General features: G+C 33.6%; 5 protein-coding genes and 1 long non-coding RNA gene across 12 annotated transcripts; 2 read left to right on the forward strand and 4 right to left on the reverse strand.

Annotated features, from left to right (window-relative positions):
• Positions 1-753: 753 nt before the first annotated feature.
• Positions 754-4,562, reverse strand: LOC111488259 (probable indole-3-pyruvate monooxygenase YUCCA10). Its single transcript, XM_023135962.1, has 5 exons — positions 4,541-4,562; positions 2,770-3,395; positions 2,042-2,275; positions 1,794-1,922; positions 754-1,036 (listed from the first exon to the last, which is right to left on the reverse strand). Exons 2-5 carry the CDS (start codon positions 3,379-3,381, stop codon positions 863-865), a joined length of 1,149 nt encoding a protein of 382 aa, XP_022991730.1. The 5' UTR covers positions 3,382-3,395; positions 4,541-4,562; the 3' UTR covers positions 754-862.
• On the forward strand, positions 4,530-5,106 carry LOC111488263 (classical arabinogalactan protein 26). The gene has a single exon (XM_023135965.1). It carries the CDS (start codon positions 4,583-4,585, stop codon positions 4,988-4,990), a length of 408 nt encoding a protein of 135 aa, XP_022991733.1. The 5' UTR covers positions 4,530-4,582; the 3' UTR covers positions 4,991-5,106.
• A 3,159-nt stretch (positions 5,107-8,265) lies between these two features.
• On the reverse strand, positions 8,266-9,396 carry LOC111488268. The gene is made up of 3 exons (XR_002719186.1): positions 9,248-9,396; positions 8,611-8,816; positions 8,266-8,372 (listed from the first exon to the last, which is right to left on the reverse strand). It is a non-coding gene; the product is annotated as an uncharacterized LOC111488268 (long non-coding RNA).
• A 525-nt stretch (positions 9,397-9,921) lies between these two features.
• LOC111488254 (sodium/hydrogen exchanger 2-like) lies at positions 9,922-16,377 on the reverse strand. 3 transcript variants are annotated; one of them, XM_023135952.1, is made up of 15 exons: positions 15,927-16,377; positions 15,305-15,491; positions 15,086-15,204; positions 14,780-14,877; positions 14,610-14,669; positions 14,101-14,147; positions 13,830-14,024; positions 13,192-13,238; positions 12,875-12,941; positions 12,688-12,788; positions 12,463-12,564; positions 11,869-12,007; positions 11,641-11,703; positions 11,391-11,474; positions 9,922-10,351 (listed from the first exon to the last, which is right to left on the reverse strand). In XM_023135952.1, the coding sequence occupies exons 2-15, from the start codon at positions 15,467-15,469 to the stop codon at positions 10,028-10,030; spliced, it is 1,611 nt and encodes a 536-aa protein (XP_022991720.1). In that variant the 5' UTR covers positions 15,470-15,491; positions 15,927-16,377; the 3' UTR covers positions 9,922-10,027. The 3 variants fall into 3 exon arrangements, with proteins under 3 accessions (XP_022991720.1, XP_022991721.1, XP_022991722.1); XM_023135953.1 differs by lacking the exon at positions 15,927-16,377 and adding an exon at positions 15,638-15,848; XM_023135954.1 differs by lacking the exon at positions 15,927-16,377 and adding an exon at positions 15,573-15,649.
• Positions 16,378-17,186: 809 nt separating this feature from the next.
• LOC111488172 lies at positions 17,187-17,792 on the reverse strand. Its single transcript, XM_023135842.1, has 3 exons — positions 17,709-17,792; positions 17,385-17,628; positions 17,187-17,301 (listed from the first exon to the last, which is right to left on the reverse strand). The coding sequence occupies exons 1-3, from the start codon at positions 17,724-17,726 to the stop codon at positions 17,213-17,215; spliced, it is 351 nt and encodes a 116-aa protein (XP_022991610.1). The 5' UTR covers positions 17,727-17,792; the 3' UTR covers positions 17,187-17,212.
• A 6,150-nt stretch (positions 17,793-23,942) lies between these two features.
• Positions 23,943-27,258, forward strand: LOC111488788 (protein TRANSPORT INHIBITOR RESPONSE 1-like). 5 transcript variants are annotated; one of them, XR_002719272.1, is made up of 4 exons: positions 23,943-24,653; positions 25,418-25,910; positions 26,010-26,881; positions 26,974-27,258. XR_002719272.1 is itself a non-coding variant. In XM_023136701.1 (3 exons), exons 1-3 carry the CDS (start codon positions 24,190-24,192, stop codon positions 26,805-26,807), a joined length of 1,755 nt encoding a protein of 584 aa, XP_022992469.1. In that variant the 5' UTR covers positions 23,943-24,189; the 3' UTR covers positions 26,808-27,258. The 5 variants fall into 5 exon arrangements, 1 of the variants encoding a protein (XP_022992469.1); XR_002719271.1 differs by having other exon boundaries at positions 26,987-27,258; XR_002719273.1 differs by having other exon boundaries at positions 26,010-26,876.
• Positions 27,259-27,405: the final 147 nt, after the last annotated feature.

Raw genomic sequence — 27,405 nt, forward strand, 5'->3', positions numbered from 1 at the left:
TTTTTTTTTTTTTTTTTTTTTTTTTGTCAATAATTATAGATTGATTTGTGTTTATTTGTGAACTTTTAATATATTTTACCTAAGATTGTATCCGAATAATTATGAATAGTGAATAAATAAAACTTAAAAAAAAAATTGACAACCCAACTCGGACTCAACTGAACTTAATCTGAAATGAAAATTCGAAGATAAATAAAACTTAAAAAAAAATTGATAACCCAACTTGGACTCAACTGAATCTAATCTAAAAATTCGAAAAGAGAGGGTTTTGTTGTAAAAATTGTGGTTTCGTTGAACTTTTGGCGAGATTTATCTTTATCAACCAATGCGGAATCCAAGCTTGTTTGACTACACATGCTGCCTACACGTGCATGTTCAATCGTTTGCAACACAACTGACTTACCTCTACTTTAATTTAAGTCAAGGTCAAGGTTTCTCAATGCAACATTGCATTTTATCTTGTCATCTTGATTCCCAATCGACATTACCCACATGTCTTTATGTCATCTCAAGTCATGGAGTGGTGTCGGTCATTGCTACTCGTTCGGTAAAATATACTTTGATTTATTTTATTTAAATTAGTTTGTAAAATTTAGCACGTTAATAATTTAGGTCTCTACTTTTAACATTTGTAAGAGTTATTGAAACTATATTTGAAAATATAATAAATTAAAATTGAATAAGTTTTTAGATACAAGATATTTTACTAAATTTTTTTGTAAATAATTATTTTTTAATATATTTGGACATGAAACGTGCCATCGCAACGGAGGTCCAGGAGACGCGAGTTCTTACATTCTTCTTAATTAATTTCGTTTCTAATATATTTTACAAATAAGGTTTTAATGCGAATATAATAACATTAAACACAATGGAGTTGGGCCGCTATGCCATTGGCAACTTCTTGGGCCTCAACCTTGGACCCATAGAGCCCTCTTTTGGATAAGCCCACGCAATAAAGCCCATTTTCTCCTTTCCAGTGATTGGGTGGACTCACTTTGGATAGTCCATCATCATTTAGGAGATAATCGTCATCCTGCGTCAAAAACATCTTAGACGATCCAATGGATCCGACTCAAAAATTATAAAAATTACAATATTCAGCGAGTCTCGAGATTTTGAATCTTCCATCTCCGCTAACAGATATGCCGAACGTGTTGTTAAGTAGAGGTTTAACAATTTTATTAATACTCTTTATTCATTAGGTTATGCTAAGAATGAGAAATAGAACTAGAATTTGGATCGAAATACATTGATGTTTACCACCTATAAATATGATACAAAAATATATAACTAACTAAATCTGGTAAATAAATAAAATTACTCAATTATCAATTTATTGAATCCTTTTAAGAGAGGAGTTAAAAGATGTTGTTTGACTTTATCCTTTATAGCTTTATAGAGCCATGGGATTCAATCCATTGATTAAAACGGCCTACCTACTTTCACAACACAACTTTAACGGTCTACCTACATTCACAACACAACTTTTATTGGTACCTAATGAACCATTTAGCAACTTTTCATGGGGATAAGTACACGATCAAGCCCCTTTTGAGGAATCATAAGCTATATGAGTTATCCCGTCTATCTTGATAACAAGCTGCTATTCCGTCTAAGAGACTCCTACAGATCCCTTAAATATCTCAGATATACTCTTAACTAATTATTAAAATATATCTCTAAATATCATATCTTAATAGGCTAGGAAGGGTTTAGTGAAGTATATTAATATAGGAATTAAAATTAGATTTCGTGTACAAGATTATTGGAAAGAGGGATGGAGATTATACCTTAAGCCACAGCTTAGCTGAGCTAGTGAAGCCAGTGCAGAATATTATGGAATCAAATGGATGAAGTTTACCATCTTTAAACATCACATTATTGTTGCTTTCTACCATTGATATTTCTGAAGATATCACCTACAATTACAATTACAAATCTTTACATATTAATAAACTACATGGGAGCTTACATACATATCAGGACTCGATCTTATCTTACTCAGAAAAGTATATAAAGGATAAGGGATCATGAGTACCTGAATTTCACCGGATTTGATTTTGTTGAAGGTTCCTACATCAATGACAGGGAACTTTCCATGGTGCCTCTTCATGTGGATGGGCCCTTTTTCCCATCTCTTAATACCATATTTACTCAACTCTCCAAAAATCATCTTACTCAGAAACACCATTAATGAATCCAAAAGCCTTAATGGCAGATATTGTCCCAACAACACTTGCAACTTCATCATTCTTCTTGTCATAATATGGATCTGTTTCAATTCATTAAAACTAGCTTAAAGTATAAATTTATAATCAAACAGATTAATAAACTTTTTTTTTATTTTCTGTCTAATAAATTCTTGTCAATTCTGACTAACAAAAGTTTAAGATTTGAATAAATTTCTTAGTCAGAATTAAAACCTTTAATTTTCTTTTATCGAAACAATATATTAGTTGAATGTTATAATTTTTATTATGAAATTTGATTATAAAATTGTAGGTATTTAATTATTTTGAAAATGGATTTCTANTTTGTTTGAGATATAAAAAAAATTAAAAATCTCTAAATTATATATCCTTTTCTAACTTAAATTAGTGATTAAAAAAGTGTATTTTATAGGAAGAAAAATATGAATGGTGAAAAAAAAATTGTTAAATTTGATTTTCAGGATTTTTTTTTTTTTTTTTTTTTTTGTTAAAGTACGGAAAGGACGAATTTTCAATAAATTTAAAACAGAAAAATATAGAGTGGAAAGTGGATTACCGGACTTCGAACGAGGATGGAAGTTGTAGCGCCGTGATTCGCAAGATCCAAAGCAATTTCCATTCCAGAATTTCCCGCCCCAACCACCAACACATTTTTCCCCTCAAATCCCTTCCCCGATTTATACCTCGTCGAGTGAATCGCTTCGCCGCCGAATCTCTCCAATCCCTCCACCACCGGCATGTACGGATCCGCTGTCTCCCCCGTCGCCACCACCAAAAACCGTCCAACATACTCCTCGATTTCTCCGCCGCCCTCACTATTCCTCACTCTCACCTTCCACTTCTTCAAATCCCTATCGTACTCCGCCGCCTCCACCTTCCTCAGGTACAGAGGATCGATTCCGAAATTCGAAATATAAGAATCTAAATACTCGAGAAACATCTTCTTCGGCACGTAATTAGGGAAAGAAGACGGAAACTCCATAAACGCAAGCTCTGAGGATTTCTTCGGAAGATGGAGACACAATCGATCGTACGCATATTTCCGCCATAGCGAAGCAGAGCAATCTTCTCGTTCAAGGAGTTTGTAAGGTATCGAGGCTCGAGATAGACAGGCGGCGGTGGATAGGCCGGACGGACCTGCTCCGACGATGATCACTGTAGTCTCCATTTTTCTTTCTTCTTGTTTACCGTTTCTGTTGAAATGTAATTTTAGTGTTGTGTGTGGAAGATAAAGGGTGAACTTATTGTACGTGGTTAGGCGGTTGTGAGAGTCAAATTACGAAATTAACGTGAGGATTAAGGAATTTGGTGCTAAATGAAGGGTTCTTTTGGTAATTTTATTAACATCATTTGATTTTATTAATTTTCTTTTTATGGTTAAAATACAAAAAAAAATTATTGGATTTATGGGCTGGGCCTAATTGAAAGAATGCTTTACACCTACCTTCTACTTCGAGCCAAGCCCAAGCCCACGTTTCGCAGGGCCCATTTATAACATCGATAAGGGCTCACGACAAAAACTTCGAGGCAAGCCCAAGCCCACGTTTTGCAGGGCCCATATAACACCGATAAGGGCTCGCAACAAAAACTTCGAGGCAAGCCCAAGCCCACGTTTCACTTGGCACATATATAACACCGATAAGGGCTCACAACAAAAACTTGCTCAAAAGTTCCACGAATTTTCTTTTATCCAAATACGATCAAAATAAAATAGGATTGTACGGATATAATACAAGAGCTAGTAACAAATAAAGAAAATAGGTGAATTTTCAAGTCGGTAAAAGATAATTTAGGGACAATATCCCGAGTCATATGAAAACTAAGTTTGAAATTTATAATTAAAATAGCTAAATATCCGTGAATTCTAGATCTTGTTTTCGATGTATATTCTCGACCCAGAGGTCAAAAGTTTGAATCTCTCATTCCGATATTTAAAAAAAAAATATCGATAGATTCTCGGAAGAGGTGAAAAATAACGAAATGGAGTTTAATTATAAAAAAAACAATAGTGGCATACACCCACACATCACAAAACAACACATAAACACCAAATGCAAAAAGATAAAAACAAGAAAAATAATAATAAAGAAGAAAAACATTTCCATGTGCTTGACAAAGGTAAAGAGACCCAACAACACTATGAAGCTTTGTCTGTTAGTATCACTTGCCAAGCTGTGTTATCACATCACAGCCCACTAAACATTAGCCACGTGTCATTCTGACTACACCTTAGCTAACTCACATCACAGGCACCCCCTCCCTTACCTTTTCAGCTTTAATCATAATCCCTTTTTCCCCCTCTCTGGGTTTCTTGCTTCTCCTTCATTCTTCTTCTTCTTCTTCGTCTTCTCTCTCTCTCATCCCACAAAATGGCTTCCATTTTCTCTCTCTACATCCCCATTTTCATGGCCTACACAGCTTCTATTTTCGCTTTCTCTTTCGCTTCTTATCCCAATCACTTCCCTCCCCTCATTTCTTCCATCTCCGCCGCGCCTGAATTTTCGCCGTCCCCTTCTCCGTCGCCGGCGTCGGACATTTCTCCGCTCTTTCCGACCCCCGGCGGTGCCACTCTTCCGCCGTCCTCTTTGCCCACCATCCCCTCTAGCCCCAGCCCTCCGAACCCCGATTTTATGGACGCCACACCGGCGCCGGAAATGCCTCTTCCACCGTCTCAGTCCTTGCCGTTCTCTGCCGCTGCTACTCTCAACTCCGGTGGGTGGTGTTGGTCGATTTGGGTGGCTCTTACGGCGGCTATCGTAGAGGAAGTTTGCCGGTGACTGGTTAGCCGGCGTTGTTGGGGTTTTAGTGGACATTGGAGTGTAGTTGTATTGGCACTTGCAATTCTCTTCCTTTACGTTATCTCTTCTCTGATATAAAATTTTGATTTTTTGTATTTCCCTCATTTTTTTAATTCCATATTTTATCTTTTTTCCCATAAAATAACTGAATTGTTCTTTTTAACGTTTGAGTGAAAGAAAAATAATTATGTTAGAGAAGGTTTGCCAAGTTCAAAATTTGAGATATTCTTGTTATAATATATATATAGATAATAATTTAGAGAATGAGCGTTCAAATTACTTGAAAACCCCACTATAGAAGTATTCAACTCAAATCATAAACATAAGGTAGCATTAGATTATTATTATTAATTTTTTTAATCAAATCAACCATACCCACCGCAATCTATTTGAAAATATGATTACAACCCAACCCAACCATAACAATGTTTTTGTGTTATGACCGAAAAGATAGGACAACCCAACTTGAAATAGAAGGCTGGATTAAGTTGTAAACTCTATTTGCGTAGTTTGAATTATCAACCCACACAACCCGATCAAACCTATACTTTTCAAAATAACTGTATTAACTTATATTTATAATAAAATAATATTTTTGAAGAAAGTAAACAATGAAAAAAAATCTTAGTTTTTAATGAAATAGAAGTATAAATGTATAAATGATAAGCATAATGGGTAAGTCGAGGAATGTATGAACCCTACCTAAAAGCACCTTACAAAAAAGTTGCCCTTTTGGCTTTCATTGCTTTTCTTCCTCATTTTCCAACAACTCAAAAGCTTGTCCTCTCCAAAATAACACAGTATTTTAATATTTTAATTTCTATTTTAAATTTTGTTTCTCTAAATTTATTAATGTTCTATTCTATATTTAAATTATCAACTTTGTATTAAAAAAATTAAATCTATTTTTAGTGCAAAAATTCGAGGATATAGAAACTTTTTATTTTATTTTTACAGTCATCTTCTTCTTTCATAAAATAATTCAAATTCTAAAATAAAAATAAGTTTAAAAATATTATTATAAAGTAGATAATATATAAATAAAAGTAATATTTATAAACTTATTTTTTCAAAAACTAAAAATTAAATATTTATTAAACGAAACTTAGCAGCGAAAAAAAATAAAAAGATATTAAAAAAAATGAGAAAATAAATGAAGTGTGAAATAGTAATTCTTGATTATGGGAAGTTGTGCCTATTTAATAAATTTATTTAAATAATTAATTTTATATTTAGAATTTCAGTTCTTAAAATCATTACTTAAACATTAGGACAAAGTACATGCATATGATTAGACACCGAAACTAACTCTAATTCAAGTTTCCCAAAACACCAACATACTTTATGGAAGAGCCCACCCCATTATTCGAATGCTCCTCCCTCTTATGATTTACACCAACTCTTTTACTCCACCAAAAACAAAACAATATTGACTCCTAAGTATTGCACTTGATCATTAGGTCTAGTATGTATCTAATTATATGCACGTCCGTGTGCCATGACATACGTATGTGTATGTACGTATGGAAATAATCACGGAGAAGTAGAGGGAGTGAGATGCTTCAATCATCAAACATGTGCCAATAGTAATAGAGACACTAAGTTAGAGATGCTATAAAAAACGACATAAAACAGTTTGGTCAGGTTGGATTTTAGATCATTGTCGTCATGCAATGGATCACTCAATTCTTGTGGTGTATGAAAATATAAATGTGTTGAATTGTACGTTCGTACCTGACTGAGAATAGCTTCTTCGTGATAAATGCACATTAGCGGGAAGCCTCCAAAAAAAAAAAAAAAAATTAATAAGGACATAATAACGAATCAAATCGCATAGCAAAGAGCAACAAACAAATAAACATATTATTAGACCATAACCTCATCGAATAATGACTTTGTATGTGAGAGATTCCCTGCTATTCCCTGCAATGTGCTTTCCAAGAACAAACTTAAGAAACTTCCGGCTGACTGAATGCCATTTGTTGAAGTTATGTGAGAGAGGTAAAATTTCCTGATTGCATTGAAGAGTTACCATCATTGACCACACCTTCGCCAAAGACCAGACTCAATCAAGTGCATCTATTATATGTACAAATAAGCCATGGAAACCATTAGAGGAACGTATTTGCAAGGTGCAAACACTATCTGTCGCAGTTAAGATTGCTCCAAGTGCTACAAGTACAAAAAAATATGATAAATAACAACACTATAAGAAACATGAAATTATGAAAAGCAGAACAGAGAAAGTGGTTGAACATAGTATCAAAAAGGAGATTAAAGTCACTTGCTCGAACACAATATCTTCAGTTTCCATAAATATTGTACCATTTGAGAGAACATTATTCCTATTGACACGTGTTGTACCTAATAAATGCCTACCAAATCTATTAGACATCTGGAATAATAAATTTTAAACTAAATAAGATCTTTTAGCATGGGTGTGAATTGAAGAAAGGGAGGGACCCATCCCCTGTTTCAATTCTCACCATTTAAATGGAAAAAGAAAAAAAAAAGGAAAACAATTCACCCAACAACTTGTAAGAATAAGTGCTAGAAGTACATATATGTACCAAAATTAAACATGACATAGGATTGAAATGTACCAAAATAATCCTGCGTGTCTAGTAAGCCAACATCCAATTTCTTGAATAAGTTGAGGGAACCTGTGTCATGAGTTTTCACGTTACATTTACATAAATCAAAAGATATCAACATAAAACTATGCAGGTGTTTTGATATATAAACATATGGTAGGCTTCCTGTATATTTTTTCAACGAAGTCCCTCTTTCAGTTAGCAAGGAAGTGTGTCAAGAAAAATTACAGAGCTTTTACGTTCAATGTATAGCCAACTGCAGGTCTGAAAATGATGCTCTTGTAGCGGTAAGTTTGAACGTAACCCGCCCAATTAGTTATTATTCATGATCTGGGAAGTTATTGTTTTCACAGAAAAAAGATAAGGCTGAAGGTTGAAAAAAGATGCACCCAATAAGATTTAGATTTATTAGTATCATTATCCAACAAACTTGTGAATATAATTTTATCTATTGTAAACCTTAGTTCCAGAAAGCAAAACTAGTTTGATATAAGAGATTTAAAACGGAATAAATTAACAATTGAGCATTTCCTGCACCCATTATTCACTATAGTTGTAGATTAGTTTGTGCGGATTTTGTATTTCTAAAAAATTGAATGCAAGTCATGGTGATTCCTCCCCCATTTGGATATGGGGTATATGATGAAATTATAATGTTCAAGGAATGTACCTACTGATATGATGAAGAATGATATCACCCTTCCAAAAGCACCAAACAATATGATTGCCAGAAAGTTGCGAAGAGCTGTTTCTTCTTCACCTGAAACCTGTAGTAGGTGTAAAATTTAATCTAAAACAGACCAGAAAGTTAAAAAATGAAATAAACTGGAAAATCATAAACACGGGATTAAGATTTAATGTAAAGCCAATTGCCTAATAAACTCGGGGTGTTCTACACTTCCCAGTCAGCCTAAAATCTATATCGTCATGGTACTAAAGATCCATCAAGTCCCATGAAACAATAAATTTATACTTCAACCCAATGAGCTTTAAATGCAAACTTACATGGCTAGGGAAGTAATTGACTCATTCGGCCAACGTTTCTTTTCAAAAAAGGCGAACAATTAGATAACAAACAAGGAGTAGCACCGCAAAGAATGTGAAGTGCGCCGCTTACGGGTCTGCTTTCAGCCCCAATTGCGACAGAAACGCGAATGGACTTGAATCCATGAAGCCAAGAACCTAGTCTGGTAAATTCCGAAAGAAAAACACTGCAAAATTATTCAAGTCCTTTGTTATATTATATCGATAGCTCGTGAATTCTTGGCTGCTTACAGATATTCATCATGCAGATATTTAACAAAACGTCGATAATCTGATTTTAAAATCAGCCACAAAAGGCAAAGAACGATAACAACACAGCGCCAAATTTTCAAATCTTTCCACTCCAACGATTAGTGAAGAAAAAGAAAACTCGCGGACTGGCAGTAAATGAACATAATGCCAAATGCAGAAGCTGAAAATTAGCAAGCAAAAACCACAAACCTAGAATCGTCTACCTCAGCAACGCAAAATAAAGAGAAAAGATGAAAAGAAAAACAGAAATCTATAAGAAATCAAGAGTGATCGAAGCATACACACACACACACACACACACACACACACACACACACACACACACATATGGAGAGAGAGAGAGAACCGAAAGCTGTAATTTGAAACTTGCAGAGGAAGGAATCCCAATGTTGACCGGAGTTCTTGACGGAAGAACCCTGATGAAATAGGAAGTTCATGGCGTTAAGCAGCGAAGCTTTCGTCTCCGGCGACGGAATACAGTTCTCTCTCCTTGCAATTCCATTACAGAGACGGAGTTCTTGTTTTTGGCGCCAGCGGCCAGAGCCACGAATTTATATGAATTCCAAAAGTTAAATTTTATTACTTTCATTTTCATTTTCATTTTAGTACAATCGCAATTCTAACCTATTTTCCTGCAAATATTACAAAAATAAACCCAAACTTGTAATTGCAAATATAACATTATCAAAATACTTGAGTAAATTAAGGGTAAGTTTAGTATTTGAAAATTTAAAATTGCAATTTTTGAAAGTTGCAATTATATATATATATATAATGTGTTAAATTACAAATTACATTATTAAATAAACGAGATTTAGCATGTTACTTATGTACAAATACGAACACTTTTATTAAAAAAACATAATTAAAAGTTTCTAAAAATGAGATACCTCCGACATAACTTCACAAGTGCTTAAAAACGTGCTTTCGAGGGAAAAAAGCATATTTCTAAGCACTTGCTAACGAGGCTCTAACTGCGCTACCCTACAGTTTCCAACCTTCTTTACACATGGTAATTGGTGTGCCATCTTCTAGCTGTATAGCTGTATATGACTTACTCTTCCTCATGTTATTCTAAAGAATAGCTGTGCTACAAAACTTCATGTGTTTGCTATACAATCTGCCATCAGTGGATATACTTCTCAGTTGGTGAGCCAGGGATGAAAGGTACGAAGCCTCTTCCACCAAATACAGGACGCATGTATCGATCATCGAACATCCGCCAATAGTAATGGACGGAGTGAGTTGGAGTTGTTAACAGCATACGTAAGCTGGTAGGACGGGGAATGTTCGATTCTCCAACATCGGCTTCGACATCTTCACCACCGGACAAAAGAACATCGGTCAGCGACTTAACTGGAGAATCTGCTGCTACAAATGTGCCATCTATTGGTGTATCATGCAGTGAAAGCATGTACCTTACAATGGGTTTAGTTAAGAGTCCAAATACCTGCCATAAATGTAACACCATGAAATGAAAACCCTTCTGAAGATTTTTTCACATTAGAAACCTTTCAACCAGGTGTGTAGGATGAAACAGTACACAAATTGGATGATGAAACAATTGAATAGGGCAGTCAGAGGAACAGCTAGAAACATCTAAAATTGCACCAAGAGCTAAACATGATAACAGCAACCACTTCAAAACACTTAATATTAAATCCACAAGGGGAGGAGAGTAAAGCATTCTTTATATGGGTGTAGAAATCTCTCCCTAACAAACGTGTTTTAAAAACCTTAAGGGGAAGCCTGAAAGGGATCTCCCAAAGAGGATAATATATGTGCTAGCGGTGGGCTTGGGCTGTTACAAATGGTATCAGAGCTAGACACTGGGCGATGTGCCTACGAGGAGGCTGAGCCTCAAAAGAGGTGGACACGAGGTAGTGTGCCAACAAGAACGCTTGTGAGATTGGGGGGTGGACTGGGGGAGGGGGGGGAACGAGTGCTAGTGAGGACGCTAGCCCCGAAGAGGGGTGGATTGTGAGACCCCACGTCGATTAGAGAGGAGAACAAAACATTCTTTTTAAGAGTGTGGAAACCTGTCCCTAGCAGACGCGTTTTAAAAACCTTAAAGGGAACTCCAAAAGAGAAAGCCGAAAGAGGACAAAATTTGCTAGCAATGAACTTAAGTCATTACATTGAACTACAACGTTATTCTAATGAGCGAGAAAAGGTAAAACTCGACCCATATTTATCTTGAAGAAACTAGGCAGGAGAATGTAATGTATCCTATTAGAGAAATAGTACGATAGTGTCAATTTTAGGCCTAAGCTCTCGTAATTTTGTTTTTGGTTTTACTCAAAATGTCTTACTTTAGGCTTCACCCTAAAGAGGTTGTCAAACACTAATATACTCCTGATTTTCCTTTTTCTTGGCCAATATCGGACTTTAGGCGCACTCCAACGGCATTATGGTTAAGATGAAGAGAAGTGAAGTAATCAAAACAGCGATATGTCAGTATCTTAAACTCGATGCATCATTTCTCTTACCACATTAGTGACGAGAACAATCGTGATCGTGCTAGTAATCATAATCGCATTCTCTTGCAGCTGTGTGTACCCTGACCTTGTAAACTGCAAATATTACAAAACCCATCTTTGATCACAAAAAGTCCATACTTTTGAAAGTGTCCACACAGTTTTTAGTAAGCTGTTGGTCCTTTGTGGTTTGCTAATAAGACCTAGAATAAGTTATTTCATAGTAAGGAGCAAAATTCCCAGAAATCTAAAGCAAGAGTACCTGATTATAAGCAAGGGCCACAGACACAGCACCTCTCATGAGCCCAGCCCACCAAATTGTAACCTGCAAGGAATTGCCATAAGTAAAATGAATAAGTTTTAAAACCTAATATAAAATTTTAAAATAAGTCCAAGGACTTATTAGAAACCTTTTCAAATACATGAACTTATTGGACATAACTTGAAAGTTGATAGACCAAACATGTTAATTTAACGAAAATATAGCTACCTGCTGCTTAAACCCAATTTTGTCACTCTGAGACTTTCTAGTCAAGTTCGATATAAACGAGAGCGGAAATACAAAAGCTGCCCTTGCAGCAAGGACTAAACCAAGCAGTATTAGACTCACACCAGCCGATGTCCAAGGCCTGTCAAAAGGCAACATATTATGTAATGCAAAAAGTGCAGGGCAGAGAAAGATTTGTATTATGTACATGTATGGGTCCACAACACTTGAAAGCTATACGGTCGATAATTTCAACCAAGTTCTATCTAATAGATCACATAATTTTAATCGAGGGCAAAAATGACGTTATAGGAGTTTAAACACGAGAATTCCTACTCTTATAGCTCCCTCGATTGATAGCCACTTATTGAGCGTTTTGCTAATTTCCAAGCTTGTAAAATAAAAGTTGATAAGAATCATAGGAGTTTAAACACCATAAGCTTGGACCGATGTGTTACTGTAAATTCAATTTTATATTCATATTCTTAACAGTTAGATAATCCTTCAGTAATCCTATTGATAAACTGCTTAATGACACTTATAAGAATGATGAATGCATGCATCACAACTCCAAGATAGCCAATTTAAGAAACTCACCTTCGGCCAACAATTTTCCACTTCTCAATATCCAAGGCATCCATGCCAACGTATAAGAAGATGAAAATCTCTGAAACAAATGAGAGCGTTGCAAAAGTATGCCTACAAGAATCAATAAACAACGGAAGGGAAAAAAAACTATATCAGTACTTCAAAAATTTTCAAATACATTATTAGACTATGAAAAAGCAGATCCAATGAGACCAAAAGAAAGAACGAACATACTTGGTGGTCACTCTTGAACTTTCAGTCACATTATGCCAAGTGTAATGGGACATGACAATCCCACAAAAGAACATGGTAAGAATACCACTAAGATTGCACAACTGCAATAAATAAGCAATTGCATCATCAAATGATAGCCAAAATCAAATATGATATCAATTAAAATCAAATATTTCTGTAGTCTTACTTCAGCAGTCATATACGAAAGGTAAGGCATTAAAATCATCAAAGCGACCTCCCGATCAGTCGAGTGCCTAAAATTTTGAAAGAGCTTAGAATATAGCGTTTGACTTCAACTTGAAATTTATACGATGATAGATACAAAAAACCTCCAACCCTATTCCAATATAAGCAAGTTAATCAACAATTCCACTGATTCGAAGTTCCAAGTAAATCTAAATCCTTTTTATCAATGACAAGGGTCGCGTTTCATACACTACATTGGAATTCGTTTAGCAAAAGAAATGAACTTAATGAACAGAGGGAGGAAAAAAAAGTGCTTGCCTGCCAAAGTACAGTTTCTTTATGATGTATGCACTGGACAGCCCAACCTGTGAATTAAAGTAGTCTCAATTTCCTAAGAACCAAAAACTGAGTTGACAGATAAACAAATTTGAATAATAAAATAGTTTATGCAGCCTCGAGGCTTTTTCCAGTGTTAACTGATGGAAAGATCGATCCGCCCCTACCAACATTTTTCTAAAATCACATGATATACAGCCCCTTATCTTCCCAGAACATATGATATTTGTAATTCTTGCACCTTCACTGTCTTTAAGTTCCTAACAGTGTTCTATACTATTCTCGTTCACACATGGTCCATCAATTTAAATACATTTCTCAATGCCACCAAATAGACTTTGACTTGAGATTTACTCTTTTCCATGTATCTATGAGTGTTTGTTATAACTTGTGACCAGCTCGACTAATCTCATACGACAACTGTTTGACTCTACTATACTTGGTTGTCAAGAAAACGAGCAATTTTAAATATTAAGTAGGTGATCACCATGGTTTATACCTATTTCCTCTAAATCCCTTTACTTTTTCATCTGTCACAATGAAACTAAGCGAATTTGTGGTGGTTGACTTGAGATTATTGCAAATAAGACAGGAGAAAACGTGTTGAAAAAGAGACTCACTATCACTCCCAGCAAGGTGCTCATAAAAAATAAATAGGAAAAATTTCCAAGAAGCTGAATGGCATTGGATGAGGTGATGTGAGAGAGGTCGAATCTCTGGATTGCTTTGAAAAGCACGACAGAAGTAGCATCATTAACCACACCTTCACCAAAGACTAGACTATACAGTAAAGGAGTCTCGTCCTGATTAAGCACCTACAGCATTAGAAGAAAAATAAGCAAATTATGGGTACATTGTTGAGTGACATAATCCACTGAAATTGACACGTACCTGCAAAGTGCAAACACTATCTGTGGCTGATAAGATTGCTCCTAGGGCTGCAAGAGACAAATTAATGAATGAATGGGAAAAAATATATTGAATAGCAAACAAGACCAAATGACAAAGTATATATAAGGTTAATAATCTTTAATCACTGTATAATCTTTGAATAATACGGACAGTATGAAGATGTAAGCAGTAAACCAGGGAAATTAATATTAGAAATAAAATTGAGAACTTGATTGCCTAACTTATAAAAGTTTAGGAACTTATTAAATACCTACCTATTAAAGTAAAGAACTTAATAGATATAAACCTGAAAGTTGAGGGTCAACCGTGAGGAATGCTCTACCAACTAAATACATAGATGCCGAGATTGAAAAATACAAAATGCGCACACATAAAATGCAGGAAGCCAGACTCTAGTTCTAAACTATCCCATAAGCAAAATAAGAGTGATAATAATGCTCTGGCTTTCTATACACACATTAGATAAAGGAAGAAGAACAGAAACATACCAAAATAATCGCCCACGTCTAAGAAGCCAATATCCAATTTCTTGAATATATGTAGTGAACCTGTTTCAAGGATCTTAACATTAATCTCGAGAAATTGTAGGATGTCCCAACAAATTTAGATGTACACTATCAAAAGAGAGTGAAATTTTTTAGAATATAAGAGAAACTACCAAGTGATATGATGAAAAATGAAATCGCAGTACCAACAGCCCCAAACAACATGATCATTAGAAAGTTCCGAAAGAACTGTTTCTTTTTCACCTGAAACCTGAAACAGGAGAGAAATCTTAAGTTAGGAAGCTACGGCATCTCGAGAAAGAAACAAAACTCATATGAGTAAAGAAAATTTGTCAATGATGGCACCGGTACAAGGTTTATATTATACAAATAAAGTAATGTTGATGTGCTTGGAAATAAGAGTATATGAACCCACTGCAACAACAAAAAGAACACTCAACTCGATCATTATTACATACCCAGCATTAAAAATTATGGGTGGAAGAACATAAATGAAGAAAAGCTCTTCACTAAACACTAGGATACGTGAGTTTCTGCCTTTGGTTGTTAATAAGATGAGAGTTCCAGTGAAAAGACCCTGTAAACAACAAACAAATATCACAAATTCAAATTCCTGGGCTTGAAGATACACGAATACATAATACATGCGTAACTTAAAAAATTTAAAGGCAACTCACAATGAAAATTGCAGTGACTGATTCATTTATCCAACGACTTTTCTCAAGAAGATGCCCAATTACAATACAAGCACAAAGAAGTAATACAAACAATGCAACGCGATGCTCTTCAGGGTCTGATTTCAAAGCCAACTTCATCACGGTGTTTCCCAAAAATGAATCCATGAAAGTAATTGAATATCAGGCACTGCAGGAAATTAAAATCGTTATGTAATTGTAGCAAACATCCATATGGTCAATCCAAAAGAGGTTCAATCAAACGTCATACAATTCTAAAAAAGCTTGTTCATATGTAATTTAACATTAAGCTCCAAAGATTTTTCCAGTCCGTACCTATCAAAAATTCATCATCAAAGTGCCGGCGTAGGATAGATTTTATGAACTTCCCACCATTTTTTTTTTTTTTTTTTTTTTTGGTTCACACACAAATTTCAAAAGAAAAACAAGGAACATTACTTAACTCTCAAGATTCTACTACTTTACCCCCAATTCACTCCTTCAACTACACCAATAACAGCAGAACTTCCAAGCAACGCCAGGAAGATCAATCGGATGACAATACTTCGAATCAAACAAACGTGTAACATCATATCAATAAAGCATAACATTAAAAGATTCTTACCTCAATTCAATCACCTCAGAACAGAAAATTACACCAATAATACGACCGATTATTTTGTGCATGCAATCTCGAAGAAAAATGGAAGGAAAATGGTAACAAGGAAATAGAATCTGTTCGCCTACCGCCAAAAGAATCGACAGAAGAGGAGGAGTCCAAGGGATGGAATCAAAACATAACCTCAGAAATATCAAATATGAAAGCCAGCTGAGGAGTAGAAAAGAATGGAAGCTTGTACGCGAAGGAAACTTTGTTGTTGGAACGATGGCCGTAGGATCAGAATATTGAATTCCAGTTAGCCAAGTCCGCCATTGATACCGCGATTGTGACTAATTTAAATTTTTTGTTGAGCCAAATTACATTTTTGCCCTATGATAAGTCTTGAACCGGACATTTTTAGTCAAAGTTTCTTTCGTCGTTAATAATAGTGACGTGGAATTAACAAAATGACTAACTGCCTTACGTGGCACTTTTTGATGAGTTGGCTAATATATATTTTTTTTTTAATTTGCGGCACTGTGTTATAACTTATAAATGTGGAGAGTTTTATGAAATATAAGTTTTAATGAAATTTTAATTATTAATATAATACATAATATGATTTTTTTAAAATAATTTAAAAAAAAAAACCCCAAACTCAGCCTCCTAATTTTGGTAGTATAAATTTGAATACTTAGCATTTTATATAAAATAACACAACATTTTATATAAAATAACACAACATAAAAGATAAAAAGATGATCATTTTAAAAAATATTAAACGTTAAAATAATTATTTTAAAATTTTAGAGATGAAATAAGATAAAATTAAAAATTGTACTAAAATAAAATTTAAATTTTATTTCTCCATTAAAATATTTATTTACAACATAATGTTCATGCTATACGAATTGGATAGTTGTGCATTTTAATACGTTTTAAAATAATGTTTCTAATATAATCTTATACTTAAATGTTTAAAATTTATGAAAATTTACCACCAAAAAGTTAAATAAAACATTGTTATAGAAAATGAATTGTAGTCATAAATTAATTGTTGAATTATATGTTTCTATTAAACAAAGGCACATTTTGAAAAGAAAAAAATAAAAATAATTTCAGGTGTGATTTTGTCATTGTCAGTTCAATCTCTAGGAAAATATACTTGTAAAATTTTGTTCAAACAAAATTCTTAGTTCAAAATGAGAATGAAATGATGCAAAATCCAGTAATAATTGAAACCTATCCAAATTTAATTTAACGTTAATGAATCGATTCAAAAAATTGAGTAAAGAAAAATAAGCTTCAGATTAGCATTTTGGCACATTCTTCATCGCAGCAACAACCCATGTAGAAATCTCGTCTACACGGAGCGCAATCGTATTGCTGCGGCTCATGCCTGAAATGTTCTCATCATCAGCACCATAAAGAACAAGTGTTCATAAATTTCCTTCAAAAACAAGAACAGAAGCCTAGTTTCACCTTCGAAATCATCGGAACCAGAAAATTTTTGGATCGGATCGACAAATTTCCAAATAAACAAGAACAGAAGCTTAGTTTCGCCTTCGAAATCATCGGAACTAGAAAACTTTTGGATCGGATCGACAAAGTTCCGAATAAACAAGAACAGAAGCCTAATTTCGCCATCGAAATCATCGGAACCAGAAAAATTTTGGATCGGATCGATAAAAGTTCCGAATAAACAAGGAGATTCTTGATCTCGAATCTGAAGTTAGAAAAAATCAAACTAGGAAGAAGAACGAATGTTAAAAATCCGAGAAAGATCGTGATTTCTGGATACAAAACCTTCGCGACCGAATCCATTTCTGCAAATCGATTTTCTCGGCTCCCAAATAATAAGAAAGCCTGCCGCCTCTCCAGTGAAATGCGCAAATGACGAGCCCAAGAAATTAGGGTTTCTTATATATATAAACGATTTGGGGCAAATTGCAAATTTTGATATAATAATCAATCAAATTTTTATATTAAATTTTTAAGATAATCTTATCAATTAATTATAAACGTTGTAGTTCATTAAGTTTAAATAATATATTGAAATTAATAGTTAATTAGAAATCATTAGCAATAAGTTAACCAATAATAATTAATTCTGTTATAATTGTTGGGCCTGAATTAAGCTGGGCCTTTTAATTGAGCCCAATAAAGACGCCTAGTAGATTAATAGGCCCAATGACAATATTGTCGGGAGAGATTTCCTTATATCATTATTGTGTAATTATATTTAAGTTAATAAATAAATATTTACTTCCAAATTAATTTAAATTTTATTTACATTAATAATATTTATCTTATTTTCCCGAGCGTGTACAGATTAATTTAATAAAATTAAAATAAATTATATAATAATTAAATGAGGGTCAAAAGCTAAAGTAGGGTAGGTTAGAAAGCCATCCCACTTTTTTCCTAACTCATGAATAAGGTGCCTGATAAAGGTTGAAAATTAGTAGAAAAAAAAAAAATAAAGTTATTATTATTATTATTTTATTTTAATATTTTTTTATTTTCAACCTTGTACCAAAAAACAATTTGGGTGGGCTTTATTCCATGAATCTCTTTTACATGGAACCATATTTTTCTTCTTTAAAATTAATTAATACGAACAAAAATTTGAAGTTTAAACCTAGAAGGGTAAGATGGTAATTTCGTAGAAAATGACAAAAACAGAAAGAGGTTGGTGGTGGTGACACAACGCGAAGGGGAAGGCAATATTGTAGACATAAAAATCACGTGTCGGGCTGTGGTCCAGCCGTCGGGGCACGTCAGATTTCGTAAAAATCCTCAGCCCTCCGATCAATTCAAGGGTCCCACATCACCACCTCCTCATAATAAGAAAATTACAAATTTATACTACTATTTTTTTTTATTTGGTCCATAAATTCCAAAATAACTATTTATAATATAATTTTTGTATTTAATAGATTTATAAAAATATTTAAATGACACATTAAATTATATTTTATTTGTAAAGTCTATTCAGTAAATTAAAAAAAATTAAGTTTACAAAAATAATAATAATATTTATCAAACGATGTATCGAAAGTTTTTATTAACGATTTAATAACATATAATAAAGTAATTAATTTTAGAATTAAAAAATATTTATTGGTGGGTCCCAATGGGTTTTCAATTATAGCCAATGATGTAACACTCCCATTAACTAAATTTTGATGCATTTAATTTTAGTGTCGTGTCCTTTTTATTTATTGAACTGCCTCCTCACCCCCAAAATATTTAATTTTAATATTTATTTTTTTGTATTTTTATTTATTGTTGTTGGTGGCCAAATTAATTAGAATTAGATTTTACTTTCATATGTCACATTTATGAATAGTCTTAATAATTTCATATTATTATTATTATTATTATTTGATTTTTTTTTTAATTGTTGTTGCAATTATGTACCTCAATTGTTGTACCAATTTATACAAAGACATATATGTCCTATGTGTATCCAACCTTTTTTATTCCATTTTTTAATATTTATATTATATTAAATAATATATTAAATCGAGCTATCTAAAGTCAAAGTTTGACTTTAAGAGTCCTTTCATAAAATCCTTAGGTTTACATTTAATTATATTTTGTATTTGAGGCGCAATTTTTATGACGAGATGGTAGCTATTGATGTGACATTTGAGGTGAACTCCAATCAATTGAAATTATATCTAACATATAAATTTTGTATTGTTGTGGTGCTCGAACCCGTACACTTGTAAATTTAAGTTAGTACCCATTCGAGCTTGTCTCGGGACAACTTAGAATATATTGTGTACCTCGTGAAAGGATAGTCTTTGCCTTTATAGGAGTGGTTGTCACGAACTGTCTCGTTACTTCTAGGTGTTGACATTGTTACTTTCAATACGACTAAAAAGGTGTCTATCAATAGTTTTTATTCTTCATTTATGTTTATAAAAATTATTATCATAAATATACGAACATATAAGTATTTTTTATAGAAATTTTTCCAATTTTAAAACGTTTTTAAATCATTTTTAATGTATATATATATATATTTAATAATTGACTAATGTTTTTAATTTTTAAATTGAATTACAAAGGATGTTAAAATAAATAAACCAATAACAGAGATGTTGAAAAAAAAACAGTTGAGGAAAGAAGAGGGAAAGCTGACGTGTAAGATTTTGATTGGACAGAAGAAAGGGTTGTCAGCCCTTTTTAAGCCACCTCCCCTAACATATAGACCCAACGCGCAACGCGATAATAATAATAACCCAATTTATAGCAATTTAAAGCTATTATTTTAAATAAATTGACTTCATTTAATTTATAACCTATAGTTTAAAATATTTCAATTTGACATCGTTTATATTTTTAATTTAATGAATTGTGACATTTTTTTATATTAAATTTAACCATTTGAATAATTTATTTAAATATAATAAAGTAAAATACTAGTTTATAAAATATTTATTCATTTATTTATTTTCAAACATTTAACTCAAATTTATTTTCTTAAATAGTTATAAATTATTTAAATTTTTATTTGAGTACAAATTAAATAATTGTAACAAAAATATATTTTAAATAATAAAAGAGAAAATGTCAAATCATAAGATAATTAGGTAAATTAATGGATAATGGATTAGTACGAAGTTTTATTTTTTATTATTATTTTATTTATATATGGTCGTTTAAAAGTCGTCTTCAACCTTAATAAAGCTTCGTGGACCACTCTCATTTCTACACTGTATTATAGTTTCATTTTCATTCCTTTTTATCTTTTTCTTTCTCAACAAAAATTAGGGTTTGGAGATCGAACGTTAAAATTCTGACAATTATATTATTTTTTAAAGGCGACAAAAAAAAAAAAAATTGTAACACTCGGTTAAAAGAATAAAATTTGGGACACTCCGAGCAAAAAAAAAATATACGCTAATTAAATAAAATCACATCCAAATGAGAGGAATCCTAGGAATATACCTAATAAATTTAAATTATGCTGTATGGTATTTTATGAATTTATTGAGATACGTGCGAATTAGGACAAAACATAATGTAATGACTCGTATTGATTTGTGGGAATAATCTTCACTTTTAAAAAGTGATAAGTAGGTTACTTGACTATGAATGATCGAATTTTGTTGTTATAAAATTATTACTATTATAATTATTTTAAGTTGAATCGCCTTATTTTTTATTTTAAAAAATAATTATATTTTTAAGACAGTTGTATATAATTTTAATTTCATAACTATTTTACAATTATTTATTCTTGATCAATTTTTATAAATAATTTCTTTAAACAATTTCGAAGATAAAATTTTAAAATAAATACTGAAATTGAATAATAATAAATAGATATTTTACAAATAATTATTAATATTTTTATATATAAACTTGGGATTTGCATAAATAGTTTGCAATTAATTTTAATAATAACATGTATAATTAAAAGTTGGGTTTTGTACATGCCACTTCACGTGCAAGCAGGTCTCAAAGTTGCAAATCAAAGCCCCTAAAAGTCGTACAATTTGTTTTTAATATTTAATAAAAAAAATATATATTCTGACAGTTTAACAAAAATAAATTATTGAAAAGTCATCACCTAGGATTATTAAATCTTTATTATTACACGACATCCAACAATACAACATTATTCTATTTATTTATTACATTAATTTTTACAAATTATCTATTTTTTTTACGACATAAATCAATTAAATTATACACAAATTAATTTTATTTTTTTATATAAATTATAAATTTAATCTCTTTAATTTTTCAAAATTTTAAAAAACCAAGAAAATTAAGTATTTAGTGGTTTATTTATATATTATTTAGTTTACTTGACTTTTAAAAAATTAATTAAATAAATATTTTTAAGTAACCTTCTGCGCTCCAGTTTAAGAGAGATTCCCGGGGGAACCATGCGTGGGGGTTGTTGCTTAATTTCAATTAATTTGTTTATGTCGTAATTTAAGTCTTAATCACGGCCTTTTATTGTACTAATTAACTATTGCACCTCACGTGCATGACAACTCACAATAAATTATTATTATTATTATTTTTTGTCATTTTTAAATGTATTTACATTTATATTTAAAAAATGAGGTCATGCAGGACGAGATAGAAGATGAAAAATATAATTCCGGAGTATAATTCTGTTTAGTTAATGGAGAGAAATCTCTCTCCATTTTTTATTGTCATTTTGTCATTAATTAAATTAACATCTCTAATTGTCATTTTGTTCGTAGTTGAATAATTGAAAAATAAAAAAAAAAAATTCAATTTTACAATTGAATTTAATGGTTGAAATACTCAATGGTTGTTTGACAATGGAGCATTAAATAAATTATGATAGACCTACACAAATAAAATTATATTTTTAATTTAATATTTTAATTAGTTAATTTATCCAACTAACAAGTTATTTTTGAAAAAAATTAAAATTCGAGATACAGTTGATAATTCAGTCAAGAAACATGTCTCACTTTAGTTATATTGATTAGTTTATTTAAAAAATATTTATTTGAAATTTCTTTATGGTCAACCAACGAAAATAATTAATTGTAGAAAAGAAAATGAAACGTGAAAAGGAAATATATTATTGATTAATAAAAGAATTAAATTATAATTAAAAAAAAAGTTTAGGATTGCGACAAGGCTTCGGGGATGGCCATCGATAAGGACGCCCACCATGGCACAATCCAACGGCGAAGATCTTCCATACAAACCAGACTCAATCTCTACCGTCCATTATAACCTCTCAGCTTTTGGACATAAAAGGGACAGGTCCATGCACTCCATGCTGAACCATCGCAGCTCCATAATACAATGTCCTTTCCCCACGCGGACGAAATTACCCTCCATCTCCACAGACATGGCAAGGGCCTTTTCGTCATTCAGCATACCCCTCGCCTGCCCCTTGCAGTAACTATTGACAATCTTTTTCGCTTTTAAACTGTGAACTGTAAAAAGGTAAATGAAAAAGCAAATTTAAACCTAAAAGAAAAAAGAAAATAAAATATTTTTATAAAATTTTAACTTTATTTTTGTCCATTTGTAGCCCTCGAAATCTACGAATTTACCCTTACGTCCGTACAACGCGGGAAAAGAGGGGTAGGAGAGGGGGGCTTTGATTGAGATGTAACGTGTGGGCTTTTTCGTAAATTATTAAAAATCAAATTGTCATAATAATAATAATAATAATAAAAAAAATAATAATAATCGTTTAATTTTCTGTTTATAAAATATTTACACCTAGAAATTAAAATCACAAAAGTGCAATTCTCCTATTTTCTTGGAAGGAGTTTCATATTTAAAGTAACTTTAAACTATTTTCTTTTTGAAAAAATAATTTTTAAAATAATAATAATTGCCAATGAAAGAAGGGTTTAAAAAGGCAAAAAATATAATAACCTAAATTATTTTATAATAATAATAATAGTAATAATATAAATATTTAATGAAGTGATGATCAATTAACATGAATGGTTGAACGAAACAGTCAATCCACATGATTGGACGGTCCTGATGTCGTCATACCAGATTTCACATCAATCATACCAATTTTTTTCTTGTAAAATAAAAAAAATATTAGAAATAAAAAAATAAAAAAATAAATTTGCTTGTGGTCCCCACGTCATATTTGCCCTATCTCTCAGATCCAGCCGTGCAATCGGAATCATTAGATTCCTTACCCCCGCACACTCGACTCCATCTTTTGGTACACATCGTAACACTTTATCAAAACCCATTTTCTCGTTACGATTTCTCTTAATCTCTTTTAAATATCGTATCCTTAGCATATCGCACGATAACCGCACCAATTTTTCTGCGGCTACTTCTTTTCCGCCATCGGATAAGATTTCTGTCCGATCTGACGGCCCAATTCTCTCCTTAACACGTGGCTCTTTATGGTTCGTCGATGAATATCTCCCCCTCTTCCCTACCAAGCTGGCCGCTACTATTTAACCCTGGTTAAACTATTTACCTCACTCGCCATTTAACTTAAAACATAAAAAGAAAAAGAAAAAAAAAAAAGAAAGGAGAAAAGAAAAAAAGAAGAGAAAAGAATAGACCTTATCCCCTCTCTCTCTCTGCTTCTCTGTTTCTCTGTTTCTCTGGTTCTCTCTCCAATTCTGTTTGAAGGTCGTCAATGGCGTCTCAGATCTAAGGCTCTGTTATTGTTGTTGGTGGAATTCTGCGGAGAGTCTTGAGGAAGCTTGGGTTAGTTTTGAGGTATGCGACATTTTTGGGGGTGAAGAAGGGAAGGAAAATTAGGTTAAAATTTGTTGGTTGTGATATGCTGAAAATGGTGAGCGCGTTTCCAGAGGATGTGTTGGAGCATGTGTTTTCGTTTATACAGTGTCATAAGGACAGGAACTCGATCTCCATGGTGTGCAAGTCGTGGTATGAGATTGAGAGACGGTGTAGGAAGAGGGTTTTTGTTGGGAACTGCTATGCGGTGAGTCCTCGGATTGTGACCAGGCGGTTTCCGAAGGTGAGATCTGTGGAGCTCAAGGGGAAACCGCACTTTGCGGACTTTAGTTTGGTGCCTGATGGTTGGGGTGGGTATGTTTATCCTTGGATCGTTGCTATGGCTTCTGCTTATCCTTTTCTGGAGGAGATCAAGTTGAAGAGAATGGTGGTTACGGATGAGAGTTTGGAGCTCATTTCCAAGTCTTTTAAGAATTTTAAGGTTCTTGTGTTAATGACATGCGAGGGGTTCAGTACGGATGGGCTTGCGGCCATTGCTGCCAATTGCAGGTTTGTGGATTTTTGGTTATGGTTTTCGGACTTTTTGTAAGTTTTTTTCCCCGTTAAATTTCGTTCGTGAAGCGAAGTGAACACTGTGAACGAGGAAGAACACGAAGTTTTGAGGCAGTTTAATCCTTTGATTTTTGGTTTTATATTGTTGTCTTTGTATTTCTGGTTTACTCTTGTTGTATTCTCCATTTTGTACAGAATTTTACTTGTCGCTCAGGAAAGTGCTTTTTTTTTTCATAATGTTATGTTGGGTGGGATAAACTACCGTTGAGCTGAGCTCAGGCTAAGCTCACTGGGAACGACGGGTTCTTCTCCATCCTTTTTACCAAATTGTCAGTCTATTTGGTTTTGTACACAGTGATGGTTAACAATGTTCTAAATCTGATCTACTTTGCTTTTGGCTTCCTTGAACATAAACTCTGCTTTGGACTTTAGATTTAATTTTTCTTGAAGATTTGAAACGAATAAACTGATAGTCTAGTTGGTTTCGTTGTGCTGGAGCCTTGAATTGGGCGGCATTGTTTCTGGTAGTTTTGCTGAATCTTTGAGCTTAAATTTGTAGATTTTGAAAATCAGAAATACATCTATTGTTGTTGCTTAGAGACTGCTGTCTGTGTAGTGAAAGATTTTGATAATGGGTAATATTTGGACTGGGAAGATCTTTAGTGCCTCTTGCATAGTTGTTGGATTAGGTTTATGGGTTTCTTTAAGCTTTTGAGATATCTGTTTTTTGTTCTTACACTGTTCGTTGTTGGCCGATCCAGGAATTTGGAAGTATTGGACTTACGAGAGAGTGATGTGGAAGATCTAAATGGGCACTGGCTCAGCCATTTTCCTGAAACCTATACCTCACTGGTATCCCTCAATTTTGCTTGTTTGGGGTCAGAGGTGAGTATTTCTGCATTGGAGCGTCTTGTGGATAGGTGTCCAAACTTACAGACACTGCGCCTCAATCGTCCAGTTCCCCTTGATCGGCATGCCAGTCTACTTCGTCGTGCACCTCAGCTGGCTGAGTTTGGCGCTGGATGCTACACAGCTGACTTGAGATCGGAAGTTTTTTCGAACTTAACTGGGGCATTTACAAGCTGTACTGAATTGAAGAGTCTATCGGGATTTTGGGATGTTGTCCCTGCATACCTTCCTTCCGTTTATCCAACTTGCTCTAGGCTTACATTCTTGAACTTGAGCTACGCTATAATTCAATGTGACGATCTTACCAAGCTTATCACTCAGTGTCATAATTTGCAGAAGCTTTGGGTATGTCCTTGTTTTTGTGTCTTTCCAATAATGCATTTCTCTTCAGCATAACGCCCAATCTTTATCATGGTCTTAGCTCAAGATGCCTTGTAACTGCAGGTGCTGGATTACATTGAAGATTCTGGCCTTGAGGCCCTTGCAGGTATCTGCAAGGATCTTCGAGAATTAAGAGTGTTTCCATCCGAACCATATGGGCCGGAACCGAATGTGTCTTTGACAGAACAGGGTCTTATCTCTGTTTCTGAAGGGTGTCCAAAGCTCCAATCTGTTTTGTACTTCTGTCGTCAAATGACAAATGTTGCCTTATTGATCATTGCCAGGAATCTTCCGAACATGACCCGTTTTCGTCTATGTATTATGGAGCCACGAACTCCCGATTACATCACGAATCAGCCGCTTGATGTAGGCTTTGGTGCCATTGTTGGGTATTGCAAAAATCTCCAGCGTTTTTCCCTTTCTGGCCTTCTGACAGATCAATGTTTCGAGTTTATAGGAACTTACGGTAAGAAGCTAGAGATGCTGTCTGTGGCATTTGCTGGTAATAGTGATTTAGGACTTCATCATGTGTTGTCTGGATGTGATAGTCTTCGCAAGCTGGAGATTAGGGACTGTCCTTTTGGTGATAAAGCTCTTTTGGCCAATGCTGCAAAGCTCGAGACAATGCGATCCCTTTGGATGTCTTCTTGCTCTGTGAGTTTTGGAGCATGCAAATTGTTAGCTCAGAAGTTTCCCCAACTCAATGTCGAAGTTATAGACGAGAGGGGTCCCCCAAATACAAGGCCTGAAAGTTGCCCTGTGGAGAGACTTTACATATACCGGAGTGTCGCCGGGCGTCGGTCCGATATGCCTGGTTTTGTATGGACAATGGATGGAGATGCTCCTCTAAGGCTTACTTGATTCAACTCTCAGCAATCCGCCGGAATCAAAGCCTAGTAAGTGCAAGCTCACATAATGGGAATGGAGATGGTATGGTAGGTTCATTCCCTTTATGCTATTTACTACTCCTAATGTAGTTCTCCGCGTCAATAACATAATTTGCAGCTCTAATTTTAATGGAGTGAAGGTACATTTTACAGAGGCAGAGGAACTCCATAGCCATTCATTTTATACATTGGCTGAGCTGTGGGGGGGATGGATAGACAGACAGACAAGCATATTTAGTGATCAATAAAGATTGCAAAGGTCTCTTCTTTCTTTTCTTCATTCTACTGTACCTAAACAGATTTATGGTGAATTTGCAGCCACCTTGTATACTATGGGCAGGATCTTTTGTTTGTATGTTCATTAGACATTCATTTCAGATTTCAACTGCACTTGGTTCTTATCCTAAATCCTTTCTGGTTGCTCATTGTCTTGCTTGTTCATTACACTGTTAGATTAGATTAGATTAGAAGGAAATATAGGCAAGCCAAGTGAGGTGAAACTCAGGTGACTGATTGACTGACTGACTGACTGACTTAAGATTTTGTATTGGTAAATCCTTCCATTTAGAGAT

Source organism: Cucurbita maxima, unplaced genomic scaffold (genome assembly GCF_002738345.1).
Source record: "Cucurbita maxima cultivar Rimu unplaced genomic scaffold, Cmax_1.0 Cma_Scf00013, whole genome shotgun sequence".
NCBI lineage: Eukaryota > Viridiplantae > Streptophyta > Magnoliopsida > Cucurbitales > Cucurbitaceae > Cucurbita > Cucurbita maxima.

Coding starts and splice junctions, on each gene's coding strand:
- LOC111488254 (XM_023135952.1), bottom strand. CDS start 15,469: ATGGATTCATTTTTGGGAAACACCGTGATGAAGTTGGCTTTGAAATCA. Junction 13,239..13,829: donor GCACCTTGCTGGGAGTGATA/GTGAGTCTCTTT, acceptor TTTAATTCACAG/GTTGGGCTGTCCAGTGCATA. Junction 12,789..12,874: donor TTTCGTATATGACTGCTGAA/GTAAGACTACAG, acceptor TATTTATTGCAG/TTGTGCAATCTTAGTGGTAT.
- LOC111488788 (XM_023136701.1), top strand. CDS start 24,190: ATGCTGAAAATGGTGAGCGCGTTTCCAGAGGATGTGTTGGAGCATGTG. Junction 24,654..25,417: donor GCCATTGCTGCCAATTGCAG/GTTTGTGGATTT, acceptor TGGCCGATCCAG/GAATTTGGAAGTATTGGACT. Junction 25,911..26,009: donor ATAATTTGCAGAAGCTTTGG/GTATGTCCTTGT, acceptor TTGTAACTGCAG/GTGCTGGATTACATTGAAGA.
- LOC111488259 (XM_023135962.1), bottom strand. CDS start 3,381: ATGGAGACTACAGTGATCATCGTCGGAGCAGGTCCGTCCGGCCTATCC. Junction 2,276..2,769: donor CCATCCTCGTTCGAAGTCCG/GTAATCCACTTT, acceptor GAATTGAAACAG/ATCCATATTATGACAAGAAG. Junction 1,037..1,793: donor CAGCTAAGCTGTGGCTTAAG/GTATAATCTCCA, acceptor TTTTTGACGCAG/GATGACGATTATCTCCTAAA.
- LOC111488172 (XM_023135842.1), bottom strand. Junction 17,302..17,384: donor TGGTTCCGATGATTTCGAAG/GTGAAACTAGGC, acceptor AGAACATTTCAG/GCATGAGCCGCAGCAATACG.
- LOC111488263 (XM_023135965.1), top strand. CDS start 4,583: ATGGCTTCCATTTTCTCTCTCTACATCCCCATTTTCATGGCCTACACA.